General features: G+C 36.6%; 2 protein-coding genes across 2 annotated transcripts in view; one reads left to right on the top strand and one right to left on the bottom strand.

The window, feature by feature from the left end:
- Positions 1-10,192, bottom strand: part of Fnta (farnesyl transferase alpha) — a 40,754-nt gene extending 30,562 nt beyond the window's left edge. Inside the window, exons 1-2 of the mRNA XM_083119826.1 lie at positions 10,013-10,192; positions 489-612 (exon numbers count right to left, since the gene is read on the bottom strand). Of these exons, the coding sequence (XP_082975952.1) occupies positions 489-612; positions 10,013-10,148 (260 nt within the window). The 5' untranslated portion in view covers positions 10,149-10,192. The remainder of the gene's footprint in view (positions 1-488; positions 613-10,012) is intronic.
- A 753-nt stretch (positions 10,193-10,945) lies between these two features.
- The window catches only part of LOC145998900 (uncharacterized), a 94,970-nt gene continuing 86,727 nt past the window's right edge, over positions 10,946-19,188 (top strand). The window contains exons 1-2 of the mRNA XM_083135644.1: positions 10,946-11,065; positions 17,168-17,585. Coding sequence (XP_082991770.1) covers positions 17,180-17,585 — 406 coding nt within the window. The 5' untranslated portion in view covers positions 10,946-11,065; positions 17,168-17,179. The remainder of the gene's footprint in view (positions 11,066-17,167; positions 17,586-19,188) is intronic.

Genomic DNA, 19,188 nt, shown 5'->3' with positions numbered 1-19,188 from the left:
TCTACCTATTAACTGCCTCACTCCCACATGCCTCAGCAGAGGTGGGTGATCACACAATCAGTTACAAGGTGACATTTGGTCTGCAAGACGAACCCCTAGTCGCCCTTGTAGGTTTCCATGACTGGATTATGCTACTTATTCATAGCCCCCAATTTACTCACGATGGTGGGGAGGCACCAATATACTGGCCAAAATCTCAGGAGACTTGAATCAGTGAATGTCAGGTAGCCCACGCTCAAACCCTGATGCCTTAGACTGCAGGGGTATGGTGCAGGACTTAGTCTCTACTTATTGCCAATATTATTACCACTAATGTGATTCTGACTCTCTCTCTCACTCAGTCACTCACTCTGATATCTTAAGATTTTTAGTCCACTTAATAAAGATATTAGTAAAGATCCATCATCTAACCAATTAACGTATGCCAGCCAAAGCAGAAGATTATATTCTACATGCATGTCTATGTCTTGATCAAGTATTCCACAAACCTGTACTGCCATACAGTATAATTTGCAGGATTTAATTCCAGAGCATCCTTTGTAAGCTTGAGAGCACGCTCTGACTTCTCCTTCGACTTCAACACTGCTCGAAAGTAGTCGTAAACATCTTTAACTACAATAAACAACAAACACAATTAATTCATGTACAAAACTGAAACAAGTAAAATATTATTACACTTAAAAAATGTAACATCATTGATTGTCTTGCTGAACCACCTTTCATAGGAGGTCTCTACATCTTGAGACTGCTATGGCTCTTGGATGTTTTCTCAAGACTCAACGAAGATAAGTTGGGGGATGAGAACATGGTTAAAATCATAAAGTGTGAAGCTGCGAATGGGTGCCAAAAATTTAGGGAAGGGGGAGAAGGGGGTGGACATGCAATCCAGATTACTTATTGGCTTTGGAACCTAAAACTTTTGCTTGCAGAAACCTTTTCCAAACACAATAAACAAGTAAAACAGAGCCCTTGGTATCATTGGTCTCTTGGCATGGTATTTGTAGCTTTCTTTATTGATTTTTTTAGTGTGCATACAACCAGTTTTTACCAATAAAAATGGTGTTAAATGCTCCACGATAGGAGGTTCTTTACTTATGCGAACCATACCTTGGGATCAAAATATATTTGTGGTTGAAACTCTTAAACTATGTTACATAGAACATTAAAATTTATACAAAAAAAAAAAAAATGATCTAATTATCGAGGGGGTACTGCTGGTCAAGTTCCTGAACTTTTTCCATGAAACACGGATTATGCACAAAAGCAAAATAAATATGATGTCTCTCAAAATATGTCTCCATCCAAGGACTGAACTTGCACACATGTACAAGAATAAAAAAGAAAATAAACGTAGATGTAGAAACAAGGTCAATATCTTGTCCCTTAGCTGCTACTTACACCATGTAAGACTATTTAGCTAGTTATAAATATAACAATATAAATATATAATTTTGAACGTGCACGTAAACTAGGTTAACTGCAATAGCGAAAACGCTGGCTTTTTATCAGGAAAATCGTTAATTCAAAACAGCTAGCTTTTTTGCAACTGCACAAAACGAGACTGATTTATTTATTTTCCATTCCTTAGGGCTTAGATCATAATGTGTACAAGATTAATAATTTATTCATTGGCAAATGTGTCGCATAAAAGGAACAAAACACATGCACACAAGTTCTAGCCCCATTAGAGATGGACTTAAGGCAATTGACTCTTTAATGCTAATAACCCTAAACCTGATCTGGCTAGCCTAACAACGAGAGCATTTAGGAATGTAATAGACTTTCACACTACGTCAATTAACATATTAGGAGTAGCAGTCCATGTCAGAACACCTTACGGTATTCTTCCAACCCCATGGTGTTGAGGAAAAAAAGGACTTGTCACTAGGGTGATCAGACGTCCTGATTTTCGCATGACAGTTCATTTTTTGAGAGTCATGACCTGCAGCCTGCGATGCTACTCCAAAAAACCAAATATGTTCTATTTTTCAACAGTGTCCTGAAAAACATCCAGACGAATTGTTTACCTCTGTGAAACAGTTAGTGCCTTTTAAATTAATAGTATTGTTAGTTTGCAAAGAAATACTTTTAGATCTAAAAATGTTCATGCTCGTGACCTTAATCTTACTGTAAAGGTTATAGTTATTGCTTAGAAGCAGATATTGCATGCAGTTTGTTAATGATATACATTGAAAATAGCCCAATTCTGGGGATTTGCATGCTTGATGCATTGATGAGATGATTACTACAGCTGCGGCACGAGACAAATATATTCTCAGTATTGACTAATATTTTTAATATTATTTCACAACGAATTAATGTCTTCATGGTAAGAAAGTAAGGAAAAGCACACACAAAAACAAAGAAAAAATGAGAGATATAGGAATATTAATCTGTAAAATTAAAAAGATAAGCAAGAGGAAGAACGAAAAGGGAAATATACAAGAGGGGAAGACCTCTCTGACGGAGTGATTGAATACTAGAAAGCCAGGGGTCCTGGCCATGGATGTTCTTTGCAAGTGTCCATTCATGAATTTAATCACATCATCACTCATATTTATTGATGAAATTAGTCAAACGTGAGAGGAAGTTAAATAACTAAAATCAAGAAAAAAACAGATTGAAGAGAATTGTGTAATATTTCAGGAGATATGTAAGCAGGATGACTTTTCCTTTTCCAAACAGAGGAGAGGGTTTGCATTTGACCGTTTGCTCTTTTAGTTATAGCTGCAATTATCCCTGTACGCATCCATGGATATCCTGCTTTTAGTTTCAGGGTACCAGTTCCTTATATGGGAGACTCATTAAAATCGGATATTTCATGTTTTGCATGGTTCGTACTTAACAATTGTGTATTGTGGAACATAGTTCAAGGTGCCATTATGCCTTTTACACAAAAACAAACACAAATTTTGGTAACAGTTCCGTATATCGAAAACACATTTCTTCATTTTTACACAATTTTTCACATAGAGAGTAGTTTTTGTTATTTCTTTTTTCGCTTCCCTAACACACAATATGGCGGACACAGGTTGACTACTGTTGTGAGTATGCAGTGTTTCCAGCCTTCTTCACCAAAAAATACCTACTATCGTGCTTGTCACGTGTGCAAATTGTACATTATGCACGGGTAGCTGAAGGATAGCCCCACGAACCATTTCCGATAAGGTTAGGTTTGGTTAGGCAAGGATAGTTAAAAAAAAAGGGGGGGATGGAAAGACTGACAGGGGGTTACGTCGTCAAACATATGGAGCTTCCGGTTCACGCAGGAAAGCAATGGCAATTGTGCGTCTGTGAGATATTTCTAGAAAATACATGATTTCCCAGTCAAATAGATTCCACGATGTAAGAAAATACCTCGACGAATGTTAGAAACCTTAGAGACACTCATTTCCGTAAGTAGTTTCTTGTGTAAAATTGAAGAAATGTGTCTCCGGTGTATGAAACAGCTACCACTGACAGTAACAACTAAAGAATGTGTGTATCCATGTAAGCTGGTGAAAATAGAATAAAAGCTAGCTTGAGCACATGTTCTGTTTGTAGAAGAAAATAGGAAGTGAGCAGGCAAATGAGGAAGGGAGGGGGTACAATTTTCATGAAGGGGAAGAGTACTTTTATAAAAACAATACATATTTCCGTAGTCCAGATTATAAAGTAAGGAATGAGTCATGGAATTTGAAAATTAAAACCAACCTTACATTTCATAAGATATCTACATCTTTGGCTTGTCTGATTGATTTGGTTTACTTCGCATTTTGGAGCAATTACAGAATACCAGGAGTATCTCAGATTGCTTTTAAATTCAGAATACTCACTAACTTTGGCGTCCTAATCACGAAAAATTGGTGGTCACATCAAGAAAATGCGAAATAAGTAGAAATAAGTGGGTTAGTGAACGAAGTAAACACCGGTGATTTATGAAGGAAACAACACTTTTTTGCAATGATTAGCATTCAAAAACTATGTTTATGAATACCCTGAATTTTAACTATGCTTGCTAACCCAACCTTACGTCAATGGTTCGTAGGTCTACGTGAATGGTTCGGGCAGCAAGTATGTTTTCCAAATTTACTGAAGACGACATATTGTCACTTGTAAAGCAACACTCCATGGAACGGATAGAAAACTTCAGCCCAAGTTCCTTTTGTTTTATTCAGATATCATCATGCTACGAATGCAATTTTTACATGGTTCGATTTCGATGTATGTTTGTTAACACATACTGCGGAGTTTTACAGATTACTCAAGATTTTGTTCAACATATGCTTTCGTGGTTAGGGTAGGCAGGTTAGGTTTGGTTCTCTAACTAACTCTCTAGCCTTCTTAAACCCGAAGGTTCATGGCTGCAGCAACACAGGCCTTCCATGTTTCCCTATCTTGAGCAAGTTCTATATACTCTTTTCCATCCCTGCCGATTTCCCTTAGGTCCATCTCAACGTTGTCCCTCCATCTTCGTCTTGGCCTTCCTACAGGTCTCTTACCATCAGGTTTCCCAATAAGAATCCTGTAAACTCCTCTCTCCTCTCCCATTCGTGCCACATGGCCTGCCCACCTAAGTCTTCTTGATTTAATTATTCTAATAATATCTGGACATGAATACAAATTATGTAGTTCTAAATTATGTAACCTTCTCCACTCACCTGTCTCCTCATCCCTTTTAGGTCCAAATATTTTCCTAAGGACCTTATTTTCAAATACTCTCAATTTATGTTCCTCTTTCAATGTAAGGGACCAAGTGTCACATCCATATAATACTACAGGAAAAATTACTGTTTTGTATATTTTAACTTTTAGTTTCTTAGATATTAAATGAGAAGACAAAAGTTTATGAAGAGAGAAGTAACATGCATTTCCTGAATTAAGTCTACTTTTTATTTCCTCTTTAATATAATTTTCATTTGTTAATATTACTCCTAAGTATTTGAATTTGGAAACTGTTTCAAACGAGTTGTTATCAATAATTAGATTTTGATTATTACCTAACACTTGGTTTCGGCCTGTAAGCATATATTTAGTTTTCTCTTTGTTAACTTCCAAACCTATCTCTTTAGCAGGTTTGAAAAATATTTTAGCATTATTCTTAATTGTATTCACATCATCCCCCAGTAAGTCTACATCATCTGCATATGCTAACAACTGAGTCACACCATTTAATTTTAGTCCTCCTTTAGTTTCTTTTACCTTCCTAACAGCATATTCTAAGGCAAAATTAAAGAGCAATGGAGATAATGCATCTCCTTGTTTTAACCCATCATGAATTGTAAATTTGTCAGACATATTAATACCCACACGAATTTTACTTTCTGTTTCACTGGTGCATACTTTTATCATACTAACAAGCTTCTTAGGTATTCCAAACTCTACTAATATATTATATAGTTTCTCTCTTTTGACTGAATCATATGCTTTTTTGAAATCAACGAATAGCTGATGGACATTTTGATTATATTCCCACTTTTTTTCAAGTGTCTGTCTGATGTGAAAAATTTGATCGGTAGTTGATCTGTTACGTTTAAATCCACATTGATAATCACCTATAATTTCATTAGCATATGGGGTTAGTCTTGTTAAAAGAATGTTAGATAATATTTTATATGTTGTTGAGAGTAGAGAAATTCCACGGTAATTATTGCAGTTCATTTTATCACCTTTTTTAAACACAGGAACAATTATGGATTCTTTCCACTGTTGAGGGATTTCTTCTTTATTCCATATTAAACAAATTAATTTATGAATTTGACATATTAATGAATTTCCACCATATTTAATTAACTCAGCTGGTATTAAATCAATGCCAGGTGCTTTGTTATTCTTTAGCCTTTTAATAGCATCTTTAACTTCAGTCAAGTTAGGTTCTGGAACTAAAGGTTCTGCTGTGTGTACTTCATTCACTTCTGATTTATCTCCTACATGGACATTTAAAAGGTCATTAAAGTAGTTCTTCCATCTATTTAGAATATCGCTTGGGTCAGCTAGAAAATCACCGTCTTTATCTTTTATCAAGTCTACTTTAGGTTGCCACCCCTTTCTAAACTCATTTACACCTTTATATAAATCTCTGATATTTTTATTTTTGCTGTTTGTTTCAATTTCCTTGATTTTGTTTTTCAAGTAATCTCTTTTTTTACTTCTAAACGTGCGATTAACTTCTCGCTTTATTCTATTATAATTGTTTAGATTTGTATCATCAGAGTTATTTAACCACCTAAGTCTAGCCTGATTTCTTACTTCTATTAGATTATGACATTCATTATCAAACCATGGCTTACTTTTTCTCGGTTTATGGTATCCTATACTTTCTTTAGCTGCTGATTCTATTGCATTACGTATGTGCTCCCAATTCTTATTTACGTCTGTTTCATTTATATTTTCATCATCATTTAAATCCTGCAAAACATCAAATCTATTTGACAGTTTAATTTGGTAATCTTTCTTCATTCTTTCATCAGTAAACTTTCCTGTATCAAATTTTAGAACTTTTAGATTTTGTTGCTTATGATTTATCACTGAGAGTCTTTCTCTTAATTTAGCAATTACTAAATAATGGTCACTGGCACAGTCAGCACCTCTATGTGTACGAACGTCAATTATACTAGTATGCCTTCTCTTATCAATGAGAATATGATCTATCTGATTATGAGTTTTACCATCTGGAGAAGACCAGGTATATTTATGGATATCTTTATGTTTAAAAGTGGTACTTTTCACAATTAAATTCTTTGAGGTTGCAAAAGTAATCAATCTTATACCATTATCATTACTTAATTCATGAAGACTTTCTTTACCAATCGTGGGTTTAAATGTCTCTTCTTTGCCAATCTGTGCATTACAGTCACCTAACAGAATTTTCATATCATACTGAGAAAATTTATCAAAGACCTGTTCTAACTCTGTATAAAAATCATCTTTAGTATTATCATCTTTATCTTCCGTTGGTGCATGTATGTTTATTAAAATAATTTTACACCACCTACCCTGTAAAACTGCATATGATATCCTATCATTAATAAATTTTACTGTTTTAAGAGCTGAGATAATTCTATTATTTATAAAAAAGCCTGTTCCAAAATTATGATTTTCAGTACCACCATAAAAAAAAGTATAATTTTTAGTTTTACAATTCCCTTCTCCTGGCCACCTAACTTCCTGGACAGCTACTACATTTAATTTATACTTCACTATCTCATTAACTGTACACTGAAATGCCCCAGGCCGGTAAAGGCTCAGAACATTCCAGGTGCCTAATTTAATATCCTTATTCCTAATGTAGATCTTATCCTTGGTCCAGAGACCTCCCAAAGTAGTCCCCACCCGGAGATCCGAACGGGGGACTATTTTGCCTCCGGAATATTTTACCTTGGGAACATCCATGGCCTTATATTGTTGTTTCTTGACATGTGTTTTTACAGTGCAGAGTTGTCAGCTCTACGCCTAACCCCCAATATGAATGGAGGAACTACTACACAAGACAAACACATTAGACAGCACAATTACTACACAAGACACACACAAACACATCACAACTATAACAAAATATAAACACAAACACACCACAACTACTACACAAGACAAACACAAACAAATTAGACAGCACAACTACTACGCAAGACAAAACCAACATACTAGACAGCACAACTACAACACAAGACACATACATACACACCACTGATAGTACACAAGACAAACAGAAACACATTAGACAGCATAACTACTACACAAAATAAACACAAATGGAAGTTATTTTGGGAAAGTTATTTTCCATACCCCTTTATTAATTTTAGGTAAGGATTTTAGATAATGGAATTTTGGTGTGGAGTTAGGGCCCCACACTTTCTTGATCACGGCTGAAGGTGGGGGTGATGTGATCAGCACCACACTACTGGCTACCTTTATCCCTCAAAGTTTTCTCAAGGTACCAGCTTCATATGATGCTGGGTGGACGCCGGAGCAGTTTGAATAGGTGGAAAAACATCCCGGTTCTCCCATAATAATAATAATATAATCCACGATAATAATAATCGTCCTTATTAAAGCTTCCCACGCTTCTATGATATTTACTGTCGCTTGTCGACGGAGAATATCTTGTCCATGGGAAGTGTGCATGCTTGCATGAGGTAATTTTTAAGTTGCATTTTTCAACATGAATAACTTTTTCTTCGAGTCCAAACCGTGAAGGTTCAAATTTCGTGTGGCAATGATTTCCAAAATTTAATGATAATTAGTCTTTGTGCTAGGAGAAACCATAAAACAATCGGAACCGTTACCCAAACTTCACTTGTTCCATCATCAAACATGGCGACCATCAGTATCGACAATCATGGCGGTAATGTATGCACGGTATTTCACATTTGGTAAAAATGTCATATGCGGGAAATGGATTACTTCAAATTTACAGGAGAAAGTACTTATGGAATTGAGTTTCTGTGTAATTTCGGAAGTTCATAGAAGTGTTTTCTCGCATTTTTAAAACTATTTTGCTGCTAAATCATGTATTTTTCTATAATAATGTCCGTCCGATGAATGAAGGCTGTTGCTTGCATTTCCATCCATGTAATTGAACAAGATGTTGCGAGCATCTGATGATGCAATCCCCGGTAAGTGTTTCCAAACACACAGTTTTTTCACTATATCGCCCAACCTACAGTAACCTAACCTAACCTCACTGTGATGGTGCGTGGGGCTATCATGAATGGTTTTTGGGGCTATGCGGGATTTTTTCTGTTAAGAAGGTTGAAACAAAACTCTAGTCAAGATTTGCCCGTTATTTTGCGTGTTCACGAACAATAATTACTCAATATGTCGACAATAGATACTAATTTCATTGAAAAATGCTAAATCAGTTGTTAAACTATCTTTCACAATGCAGAATAGGTAAGTACGAATGTAAAAAAGTAGAGAATAAATGAGTGGTAAATGTCTGTTATATCGGAGACACGTTTCTTCTTTACAGAAGAAACTACTTACGGAAATGAGTTTCTGTAGCATTTTGAAAGTTCGTGGAGGTATTCTCTCACCGTAGAATGCTCCAAAACAAGAAATAAGAAATTTTGATATAATAAACTTAACTTGCATTTTGTGCAAAGTGACAACATTATGCCGTTGTTTCCATTATGTACCTGCAGATGGCGTGAGCATCGAAAGTCACGCGGCCTCGCCAGTGTTTCCAAACGTGCATAATGGCACCTTCAACTATGTTCCGCAATACACAATTGGTAAGAGCGAAACATTTGAAACTGAAAATATCCGATAGAAATGTGTCTCCGATATAACAGACATTTACCAAACGAGTTAGAGCGATTTCCCGCATATTACAGTTTTACCATACTTTGAAATCAATCCGAGATACTCCCGGTATTCTGTAATTATACCCGCTTTTCTTCCACTTTTGGCTAATCGCAAAGATATATAATGAATTTAATGAAGGGACACTCATAAAAGAACATCCTTCTTCAGGCTGAGATTCCAACTGGAACCCCTGGAGTAGTAGCATGCTGTGAAAACCACTCCGCCACGGAGATCGGTTCTACATCTTTACTTATACAGAGCATTCCCTGATATTCGCTACGAGACTTGGCGGCAAGCGACCCGGCATCAGTTCTGAATAAAAGTGGAAAGAAAAGACAATCCGCACACCACCCGTGAGTTAAAAGAAAGTATTGTACGAAAAATCGGGAGAATTACAGTAGACGAACTTGCACGTGCAAATGCCAATTTCCTTCGGAGATGCCAGGAAAGGAATGTGTTGCAGCAGAGGGACATCATTTTCAACACCTTCTGTAAAGGTTAGTACACAATACGAAAACTGTAATTTTAATAGCCGACTCTAGCGACTGTCGCTGACCCGTTCACCGGGAGAGACAAGCGCTGATGTCGGGCAGCTTGCCGCCGAGTCTCCTAGCGAATGTCAGGGAATGCTCTGTATATAGCAGTTAGCACAGAAAGTAATTTATGACGGGCTACACCTACACGCTATCACCCCCCGTGAATCGCACCATAACAAACAAACTCTTACATTTTTCTGAGTATGCTATTGCAACCACAGGATGAGGACCATCATCTTGTGGAACAGGATCTACATCTTTCCAATCAGGTCTGTCTTTATAAAACACCCAACTTGTATCGTCCTCGTCGCTGTAACTATCAGCCATGTTGTTTAGGCACTTCTCCAGCAGCACAGATTACATAGTAGCATATGAAACCTATTTCTAATCTGTGATATGATATAGAGGGTGTACTTATCGCACAACACATGAGCAACATTGTATTCTGACGTTACGGGAGAAATATTTTTAATTTTAGGATAAATGCATGCCTACGGTGTTAGGTTAGGCTAGCTAGGTTTAGTTCTCTTGGCTTAGATAATCATTTTTCATCGTGTTTATGCTAATGGAATTTAACCTAACCTCGTACGATTTCCTCATCTGACGTCAGAACACAAGGTTGCAGAAGTGAAGTGAAACAAGGCAGACCCATGGTGGGAGATCTTTATATGTCTCTTCATACGGCGCATTTGCACAAGCTAAAATTCAATAATATTAGAATTAGAAATTCTTTATCCATGGGCGAAGTTCAGCCAGCCTGTGGCTGCTCTTTATTTTTCTACATATGACTCTTATTTGATTAGCCATCCATTCTTTCATAAAATTAGTCTATCATTCTTATTCGTGAAGATTTGGGTTTACAAAGCATGAAACTGAGAACATTATGCTGTATAATGAAATTAGAACTTCCTTTCCTGACGAATTCTCTAACTCTACTAGTAAAATATTTTACCACTGATTTCATGTTCACGTTTATTATGGCATTATATCACTTTAGACAGTTTAATTTATTCTTTTATTCTTCCTCAATATATTTTTGATCACACTCAATAAAAAAAACATGATAGGCTAGAATGAAGTTGTAGTACGTTTAGTCAATTGTCAAGTCAATGCGCAAATGAACAATGGAGGATATCTGAAGTAGCGCTTTTCTTATGTACGTAAAGAAATGCGTGTGCTCGAGGAAAATCCGTTTTCTTTTGCTTAATGCTAATTTACAAGTTGTAAATACTGTAGAAAAATCTGTAGGTACTACTACTACTACTTTATGTTATGTAGAGAGTACTGTATTTACACGCTGAATAGTGATGAGAGTTACGAACAAGTTAGAACACGTTGTGACCATATATTATGTTGACAGAACACGTTGAAATTTTATATTTTATGTCGAAAGTCAAGTTCTGCTTTATTAATAATGGGCATTGTTTGAACACATTTGTGATTGGTACGTTGTAGGTACACAGCAGTTGTTCTTTATAAATTTGAAAGAGGTAATCTACAATACCCCGCTCGCAAAATCCTACTCCCATTTTGTCCAGTTCGAGTTTTGATTTTGTTTCGAATTTGATGTTGATGGGGACCTGTTTCATCTCGGGAGAACACCTCTCACTCGTTTATTTAGTCACATTCGTATTTATCTATTCTGCATTGCGAAACATTGTTTAAGGTGGGATTTGGTAGAGTATGTAACATTCTTATTCGTACACACGAGTTTTCAAAGAAAATGCTTTAATATCTGAAAGGAAATGCGCTCTTTTGGAATTGTTTCTTTACAATTCAATAACTAGTATCATTAGGAACATAAAATCTTACCCAAATTCTGTATAACCAATGACAATAAATTAAATGGGCATGAGTTTACAATACCGGACCACTCCAATTTTTATAAAATTTCGCCTACTTAGTAATTTCGGTGTCCTGATGACGTATCTGTAGTTCATATTTGGCGGTCATTTGTTAAAATTGTACAGTTATGTGTAGAACTTGTAAAATAACCTTGCAATTTACCATGGTGATTGTCCATACACAGCAAACCATCTTTCTTTCGCAATTCCTTAATGGTCTTCCTTTACGCACAACAATCTGGCTACCTTGAATATTGACGTCAGAAGAGGAATGTCTACAAGGTTAGGTTAGGTTCCATTAGCATAAATACAAAGCAAAATTAATATTTTCACTAAGAGACACGTTACCTTGTCTTGCCTAACATTAAAGAGCTCTCCCATGACGTCAGAACACAATGTTGCTAAAGTGTTGTGCGATAAGTGACACCCATTGGGGGGGAAATGGCGTGTTCCGTGAAGCTGCTGTTCTTATGGTAGGGTTATGTTACGTTAAGAAAACAGTTTATTTCATTTTTTTCTCGATTTCCATACTCGACCGCCAATTATTAAATGCAGATTCATGATTAGGAGTTCACAATTAGTGAGTAGGCGAAATTAGCTACCACGGTCATTGTCCATACACAGCAATTGGGAACCATCTTTCTTTCGCAATTCGTTAATGGTCTTCCTTTACACACAACAATCTTGCTACCTTGAATATTGACGTCAGACGAGGAATGCCTATGAGGTTAGGTTAGGCCTGTTAGGTTAGGTACCATTAGCATAAATACAAAGAAAAATTAATATTGGCTACGAGAACTACACCTTGTCTTGCCTAACATGAAAAAGCTCTCTCCCGTTACGTCAGAACACTATGTTGCTGAAGTGTTGTGCGATAATATGTTATGTTATGTTACGTTAAGAAAACATAGTTTATTTCATTTTTTTTCTCGATTTCCATACTCAACCGCCAATTATTAAATGCAGATTCGTGATTAGGAGTTCACAATTAGTGAGTAGGCGAAATTTCATATAAATTGGAGAGTGGTCCGCTATTGTAAACTCGTTCCAATTATATGAAACTGAAAGAGAAACATGCAATTTTTGTACAACTTTTCTATTCGTACACTTAATAATATAAAAGAAAGGTAACAGTTTATTATATCGGAGACACTTTTCTTGAAATTTACAGGAGAAACTACGGCATGAGTTTACAATACCAGACCACTCTCTAATTTCTATAAAATTTCGTCTACTTGCTAATTTCATTGTCCTGATGACGTATCTGTAGTTCATATTTGGTGGTCACTTGTTAAAATTGTACATTTACGTGTAGAACTTGTAAAATAACCTTGCGTGTTAGCTACCACGGTCATTGTCCATACACAGCAATTGGGAACCATCTTTCTTTCGCAATTCATTAATGGTCTTCCTTTACACACAACAATCTTGCTACCTTGAATATTGACGTCAGACGAGGAATGCCTATGAGGTTAGGTTAGGCCTGTTAGGTTAGGTACCATTAGCATAAATACAAAGAAAAATTAATATTGGCTACGAGAACTACACCTTGTCTTGCCTAACATGAAAAAGCTCTCTCCCGTTACGTCAGAACACTATGTTGCTAAAGTGTTGTGCGATAAGTGACACCCATTCTGTGAAAATGGCGTGTTCCGTGGAGCTACTGTTCTTATGGTAGGGTCACGTTACGCTAAGAAAACATAGTTTGTTTCATTTTTTTCTCGATTTCCATACTCTACTGCCAATTATTACATGCAGATTCGTGATTAGGAGTTCTGAGTAAACAAAATTTCATATAAATTGGAGAGTGGTCCGGTATTGTAAACTCGTTCTTAAACTACTTACGGAAATCGGTTTCTGTAGCATTGTCGAAGTTCTTCGAGGTATTTTCTTTCATCTTTCAATCTATTTCAGCCATGCGATTTTTTAACTATTTTTGCCTAACGTAACTGAACCTAACCTAACCTTCTGTGAATGGTCCGTGGGGCTATCCAGGAATGGTGTTTGTCGTTATTCGTGGATGGTTATACGATCCCAAATGGTTTTTGCGGCTATTCATGAATGGTTTTGAGGGCTGTCCGTGAATGGTTTGTGGGGCTCGCACCATGATGTGCGTTCCATAACACTTCGAGAAATGGCTTATTCTAGTGTAAATGATGTTTCTAATCGTGTGAAAACCTTAATGGCACCTTCAAATATGTTCCGCAATACACAATTGATAAGTACGAATCATACAAAACACAAAATATCCGATTTTAAAGTGTCTCCGATGTAACGAACTGATACCAAAAGATAAAAGTATATTCAGAGCAAATTGACTAACAGTTCTAATACGTTGATGCGTACCCTTTGGCTTTAATTACTGCTTTACACCTGTTCTTCATAGAATTAACCAGTTTCCGACATGTTTCAGAGCTTATTTTATTCCACTCCGCTTGCACAACAGTTTTCGGTAAAACTATCAAAGCCGGGAAATGTCTGTAATTCGTTTATTCTGTAATTGTTGACATTTGTACTTACCTATTGTGCATTGCGAAAGATTGTTTAACAAGGGATTTTGCTTCTTTTTTTTTAACGAAATTAGTATCTATTGTCGGCATAACGAGTAATTATTGTTCGTTCTTTTCTCGCTTCCTGAACACGCAAAATGGCGGACAAATCTTGACTAGCATTGTGTTTCAAACTGCAAATCAGTGTTTCAACCTTCTTAACAGAAAAATTCCCGCAGAACCCCGAAAACCATTCCCGCATAGCCCCAAAGACCAAATATGCATAGCCCCAGAAACCATCATGAAATATGCCATATTGAGTCAAAATTTGTAAGTGGTAAGGGTGTCATATGGGGCTCCCACATAGCCAAATGGATACCACTTTTACCTTTGTTGTGAGTGGTCCCAAGTTTGAGTCCTGGTGGGAGCCCCCCAAATGTTGGTGTTTACCCAACATTGTGAAGACAATTGGGGAGCTAGTTGAATAGAAGTACCAGCCTCTGGTCTCGAATACCAGAAAAAACAGCAGCGATGAGACTTGATGCGCTGATCAGGTGTTACCCAATGCAGCACTTGCCTTGCACCCACTGATTGTAGTTTAGGGTGTCATGTGAAACATACTATTCAACTTGGGAAACTTTCCAAAAAGTCAGTGTTGTCAATTTCCACCTATGTTTCGCACGTTGAGACAAATTTGCAGAAAATGATGAAAGAAAAGCATGCTGACACAGTGGTAACATTGTCACCTTATAATGAAGGAAACCATGGTGCATACAGGGCTGTGCGCTATAGATTTTTCTATATCGATTGAATATCAATATTGAGTCGATATACCGAAAATACAGATGTAGATGATCCAGACAATACCGACACATCTATATCTTTCAATTTGAAGTTTTGTCTCTCCCTTTTCTGGAGGTGTGCCTGCTCGTAGCGTCGAAACTATGCATCAAGCAGAAAAGTGTTATTACAAAATATTTTGTGCTGGGTATATACTGTATATTGAGGCAAGAGCAAGAATGAGACAATCATTTACAATAGTTTTTCTTGTATGTACGCATTGCTTGCATTATAGAATTATTTTCCTGTAGTTTACGGTTATTACAAGCATAAGAAAACAGTTTTTCTTTGTGACGTTTCAGAAGAACACACGCTCCTTTCATCAGACATTTATTTTCATTTTGAAATTGTCAACTACAGGAAAATAATCATTTACAATTTGAGACCAAATCTTTGCCAAGTATTCTTGTATCATATTGATACCGTCCCTATACTTGGGCACACAAGGGTAACCAGCAAGTTCCATAAAGTAGGAAGCTTGTTTTCTTTATTGGTTGTTGCATGTATTTGCTTTCCATGTTAATCAGAGGCAATCTCTCATCATTCACCTCCCAAGTTCTGTCCCCCGCGTGGTGAGTGCATTACTTGTTATCTTAACATCCTTATGCTTGACTTAACTTGATTGATTTGGTGTCTTAAGTCCACTTTATGCACAGTAAGGCTAATTGGGACTGGACCTACAGTTTTAAAGTGGGATCCGAACCACTTTGTGCCTCCACCGGGTAAGTTCTCTAAGTTCCTTCTAGAGCATTGAAGCGAATTTTCATGTGGTTTACTTTCGCTGTTGTCTGTGATGATGAAATAACCTTAAGGTACCATGAAACTTATCACAAATATCTAGGCAACAGTCAAAGGAAAGGACATTTAAATGCTGAAAACACAGTGCCTTATTAAGTAATCTCCATTTGCTGGTTAATTGTAATACATATTAAAAATAAGTTCATGGTACAAAACATATCTTAACATGAGTTTCGATACTTTTTTTTTTGTAGTAGTTCCCCAATCCCCCTTATGATGCTGGACCAACACTGAAATTTTGAGGTTTTCTACAAGGAACTTGCATTAAGGGCCAGAGCACTAGCCATTTCGCTACAAGGAAGGCTAATTGTAAAACAGTGGACCCTTTTTAAATCAGACTCCACGAGATCACGAAAAAATCGAATTGTCCAAAATTCGAACTAACAAAAACATACATTGGTAAAGAAAATCAATAAAACAAAAATCTGTACTACAGTATAAATAACAATATTGAACATGCAGTGGACCTGACAAAAGAAATTACCGTATTTTCTACATGTCTACATAGTGAAACGATTCCTCTCCCAATAATAACTATGCTATATGTATTTTCTACTTGTACTGTGGCTGGTCCTCTTTCTGGCAAGGAAAGTTGGGAGCAGGGATTACGCCACAGACCAACCAGACAACAGCGGTGGCACCGAGATTTACGATGCGGCAGCAAGAAGTACTACATGAACCTCATTCTATAGACTGCTGTGTTTCTTATCGTTCTGGATTGGTAATTTCCCTGCTCCCCACTTCCCTTGCCAGCATAGTAGGATCAGCCGCCGTAAGAGTAGAAAATACCTATACCAGTAAATGATTTGTTTCAGTAAGTACACTATAATAACACCCCAAATCACGTATACATGGAACAATCTACCTGTTCTTAATTGTAGAAGTTCATGATGTTTGTTTTTACAAGCTTAACAAAATCTTCAATTTCATTTATTGCATGAAACAAGTGTCTAGTACACCTACCATACTTTGACATTTTGAACATCGCACACTAACTAATCACAACTGGCAACTGAGGGCGGACAAGAGGACTTTCACAAATCATTGGCTTGTAGGGGGGGAGGTTAAAGAATGAACATATGCACACAGAAGGGGTGGGCAATCCCACATTATTGAGGAGAGGGTGGAGGCTGCATAACAACAAACAAACTTTTTGTTTCCTACTGCTGTCTCTGGATAGCTGCCTTTGAATTATCCAAATAAAAGGTATGAAAATTCAAAGTATGCATGAATCTTTAACATTGGTTTCAATAGGAATTTCGAGGGGAATATACTTTCATTCGAATTTCTACAAAGCAATTCAAATTTTCAAAGTTTGAATTAAGAAGAGTCCCCTGTATATCGTAATCTAATAAATGTGTATCTTGATTTACAGTGCCCAGCCTGAATGCCTTCCACAAGAAGGAAGCAAGTGGGTAAGAAAGGAGGAGGCAGTTGCAAGAAGTCCGCAGGAAATGTTGAGAATCGGAACAAATCTCGAAGAAGCAATGTCGATAATCGTTCATTGGCGAAGAAGAAAGAAAAGGTTGAAGATGACACACTAGTGTCGGTGGAGTCATCTGGTAACATGAGAAAATTGCGTAGCAGATCATTATCAGGTAATAGTGAATATTTACTCGAGAGTGAGGACACTGATTCGAGCAATGAGTCCCATAGTGTTTCAGATGTAGAGAGTCTGTGTGAATATGTGAAGAACCGAAATGGACGAAAGAGTAGAAATAGTAGATGTAGATGGAAGAGAATAGACCCCAAGTACTTTTCCTCGTCAGATGACAGTTCTACTGAGTCTGAAGGTAAGTTTTGATTTTTCTAAAATATAAATTAAATTGAGAGTTAATGCATGGGATGCAGAGTTGTAGAAGAATGTGTAAGGTAAAGTACGAAAGTTGCCTTCTTTCACTGATAAAGCAAAATCAGTAATTCTACATTGCTTATACAAATAACTTGATAACACTATTAAGCCTTGTTTCCATATTTAAAAAAAAAACACTACAATTGCTGACCAAGGCAGTTTCATTATGTACTAAAAACACTTCACAGGTGAGGTTTCCACCCTATACCAGGATCTTCCTCAGATATAGGATGGAAACATCACGTCCGAAGTGTTTTTAGTGTGTAACAAAACTGCCTTGGGTCAGCAACTGTAGTATTTTTTTTTTAAATTACTTGACTTGCATATTAATTTATGTGAAATTGTCAGCTGAATTTAATACACAGAATTTTGTTGCAAACATTTCTTTTGTTAATGTAAGTGAATTTTAACTATTCTTATGCCTATCATGTTCTTTACTTTTTTAAATATACAGTATTGTGTATTACTAACACAATTATTTGTAAAATATTCAATGAAAATACTTCTGTTTTCATTTAACTCTGCCTGTTATTGAGGGCATGTTCGCATGTGATCAGTGTTGTATGCTAAAGACACTGTTTGCAATGAAATTCCAACCTTTCAGTATTGTGGCATTTAGATAATCCTACCTTTAATAGAATGCCCAAATGAACATCATGTCATATTTCATAAAAATGCCAAATTTAATTTGAAATTATAACAGCATGAGACTATGGTTTTAATTTTCAACCCTACATTGTCACATATCAACTGAATAATGTTCCTTTGTTGCCTCTCAAGTTTTGTTTGCACAAGAAATGCAACTGAACCAACTATGTAAAATAGTTTGACACATCAAAGATTTATTTACCTTACTGAAAATGATATGCAATAATCGTGGTTCAACCAGGGATTGAACATGAGTCTTCAGTATTCAGACTCCTCATGATTTCCAAGTTAAACCTGGGTGGAGGAGGAGGGGGGGGGGGTGGGAGACTGGTGAAAAAAATAAATTAATTGCCGTGTGTTGAAGCAATTTGCACATTATCGTGCTGTACTCTTTCTGCTAGCAATCAGCTTTGTCCAGTAAGGCCAGCAACTACGAACTTGGCAACTGCGTAAGCAGAGCACATAGTTCCTTCAGTGGTCCCTTCAAGATTGTTAGCAAGTCACAACTTTGCAGTCAGTTTTATTCAGGTGGGAAACCACTTTAACCACCCTACGACTGTTACCTCATTGATTTCAGGTCGGCACTTCTTACTATTGGATACCCTTGGTCAAGCAAACCTTAATGCCATCTACCTGCAGTTGATGGAACTAATGAAACTGAACAAACTACGTAAACTTAAATTTGTAGATAAACCATGTAAATTTGTAATCAAGTAACGTTTTTCAAGCCAGAAGTTGTCTAGAAGTACAGTTGGAGTGCCAGTTTTCAGGGTTTCATCCTATGTTGAGTTACAATTTACCAACCAAACTATAGCTTGTGAGAAGTCTCGACTATCACTGCAATTTTCCTCATTAGTTCCAAAAAAAATAGGAACTAGAAGCTACCTTGTGCTTTT

This window comes from Lepisma saccharinum, chromosome 1, assembly GCF_977018435.1.
Source record: "Lepisma saccharinum chromosome 1, izLepSacc3.1, whole genome shotgun sequence".
Classification (NCBI taxonomy): domain Eukaryota; kingdom Metazoa; phylum Arthropoda; class Insecta; order Zygentoma; family Lepismatidae; genus Lepisma; species Lepisma saccharinum.
Note: the sequence above shows the minus strand (reverse complement) of the source record. Positions and strands in the feature narration are given on the sequence as shown.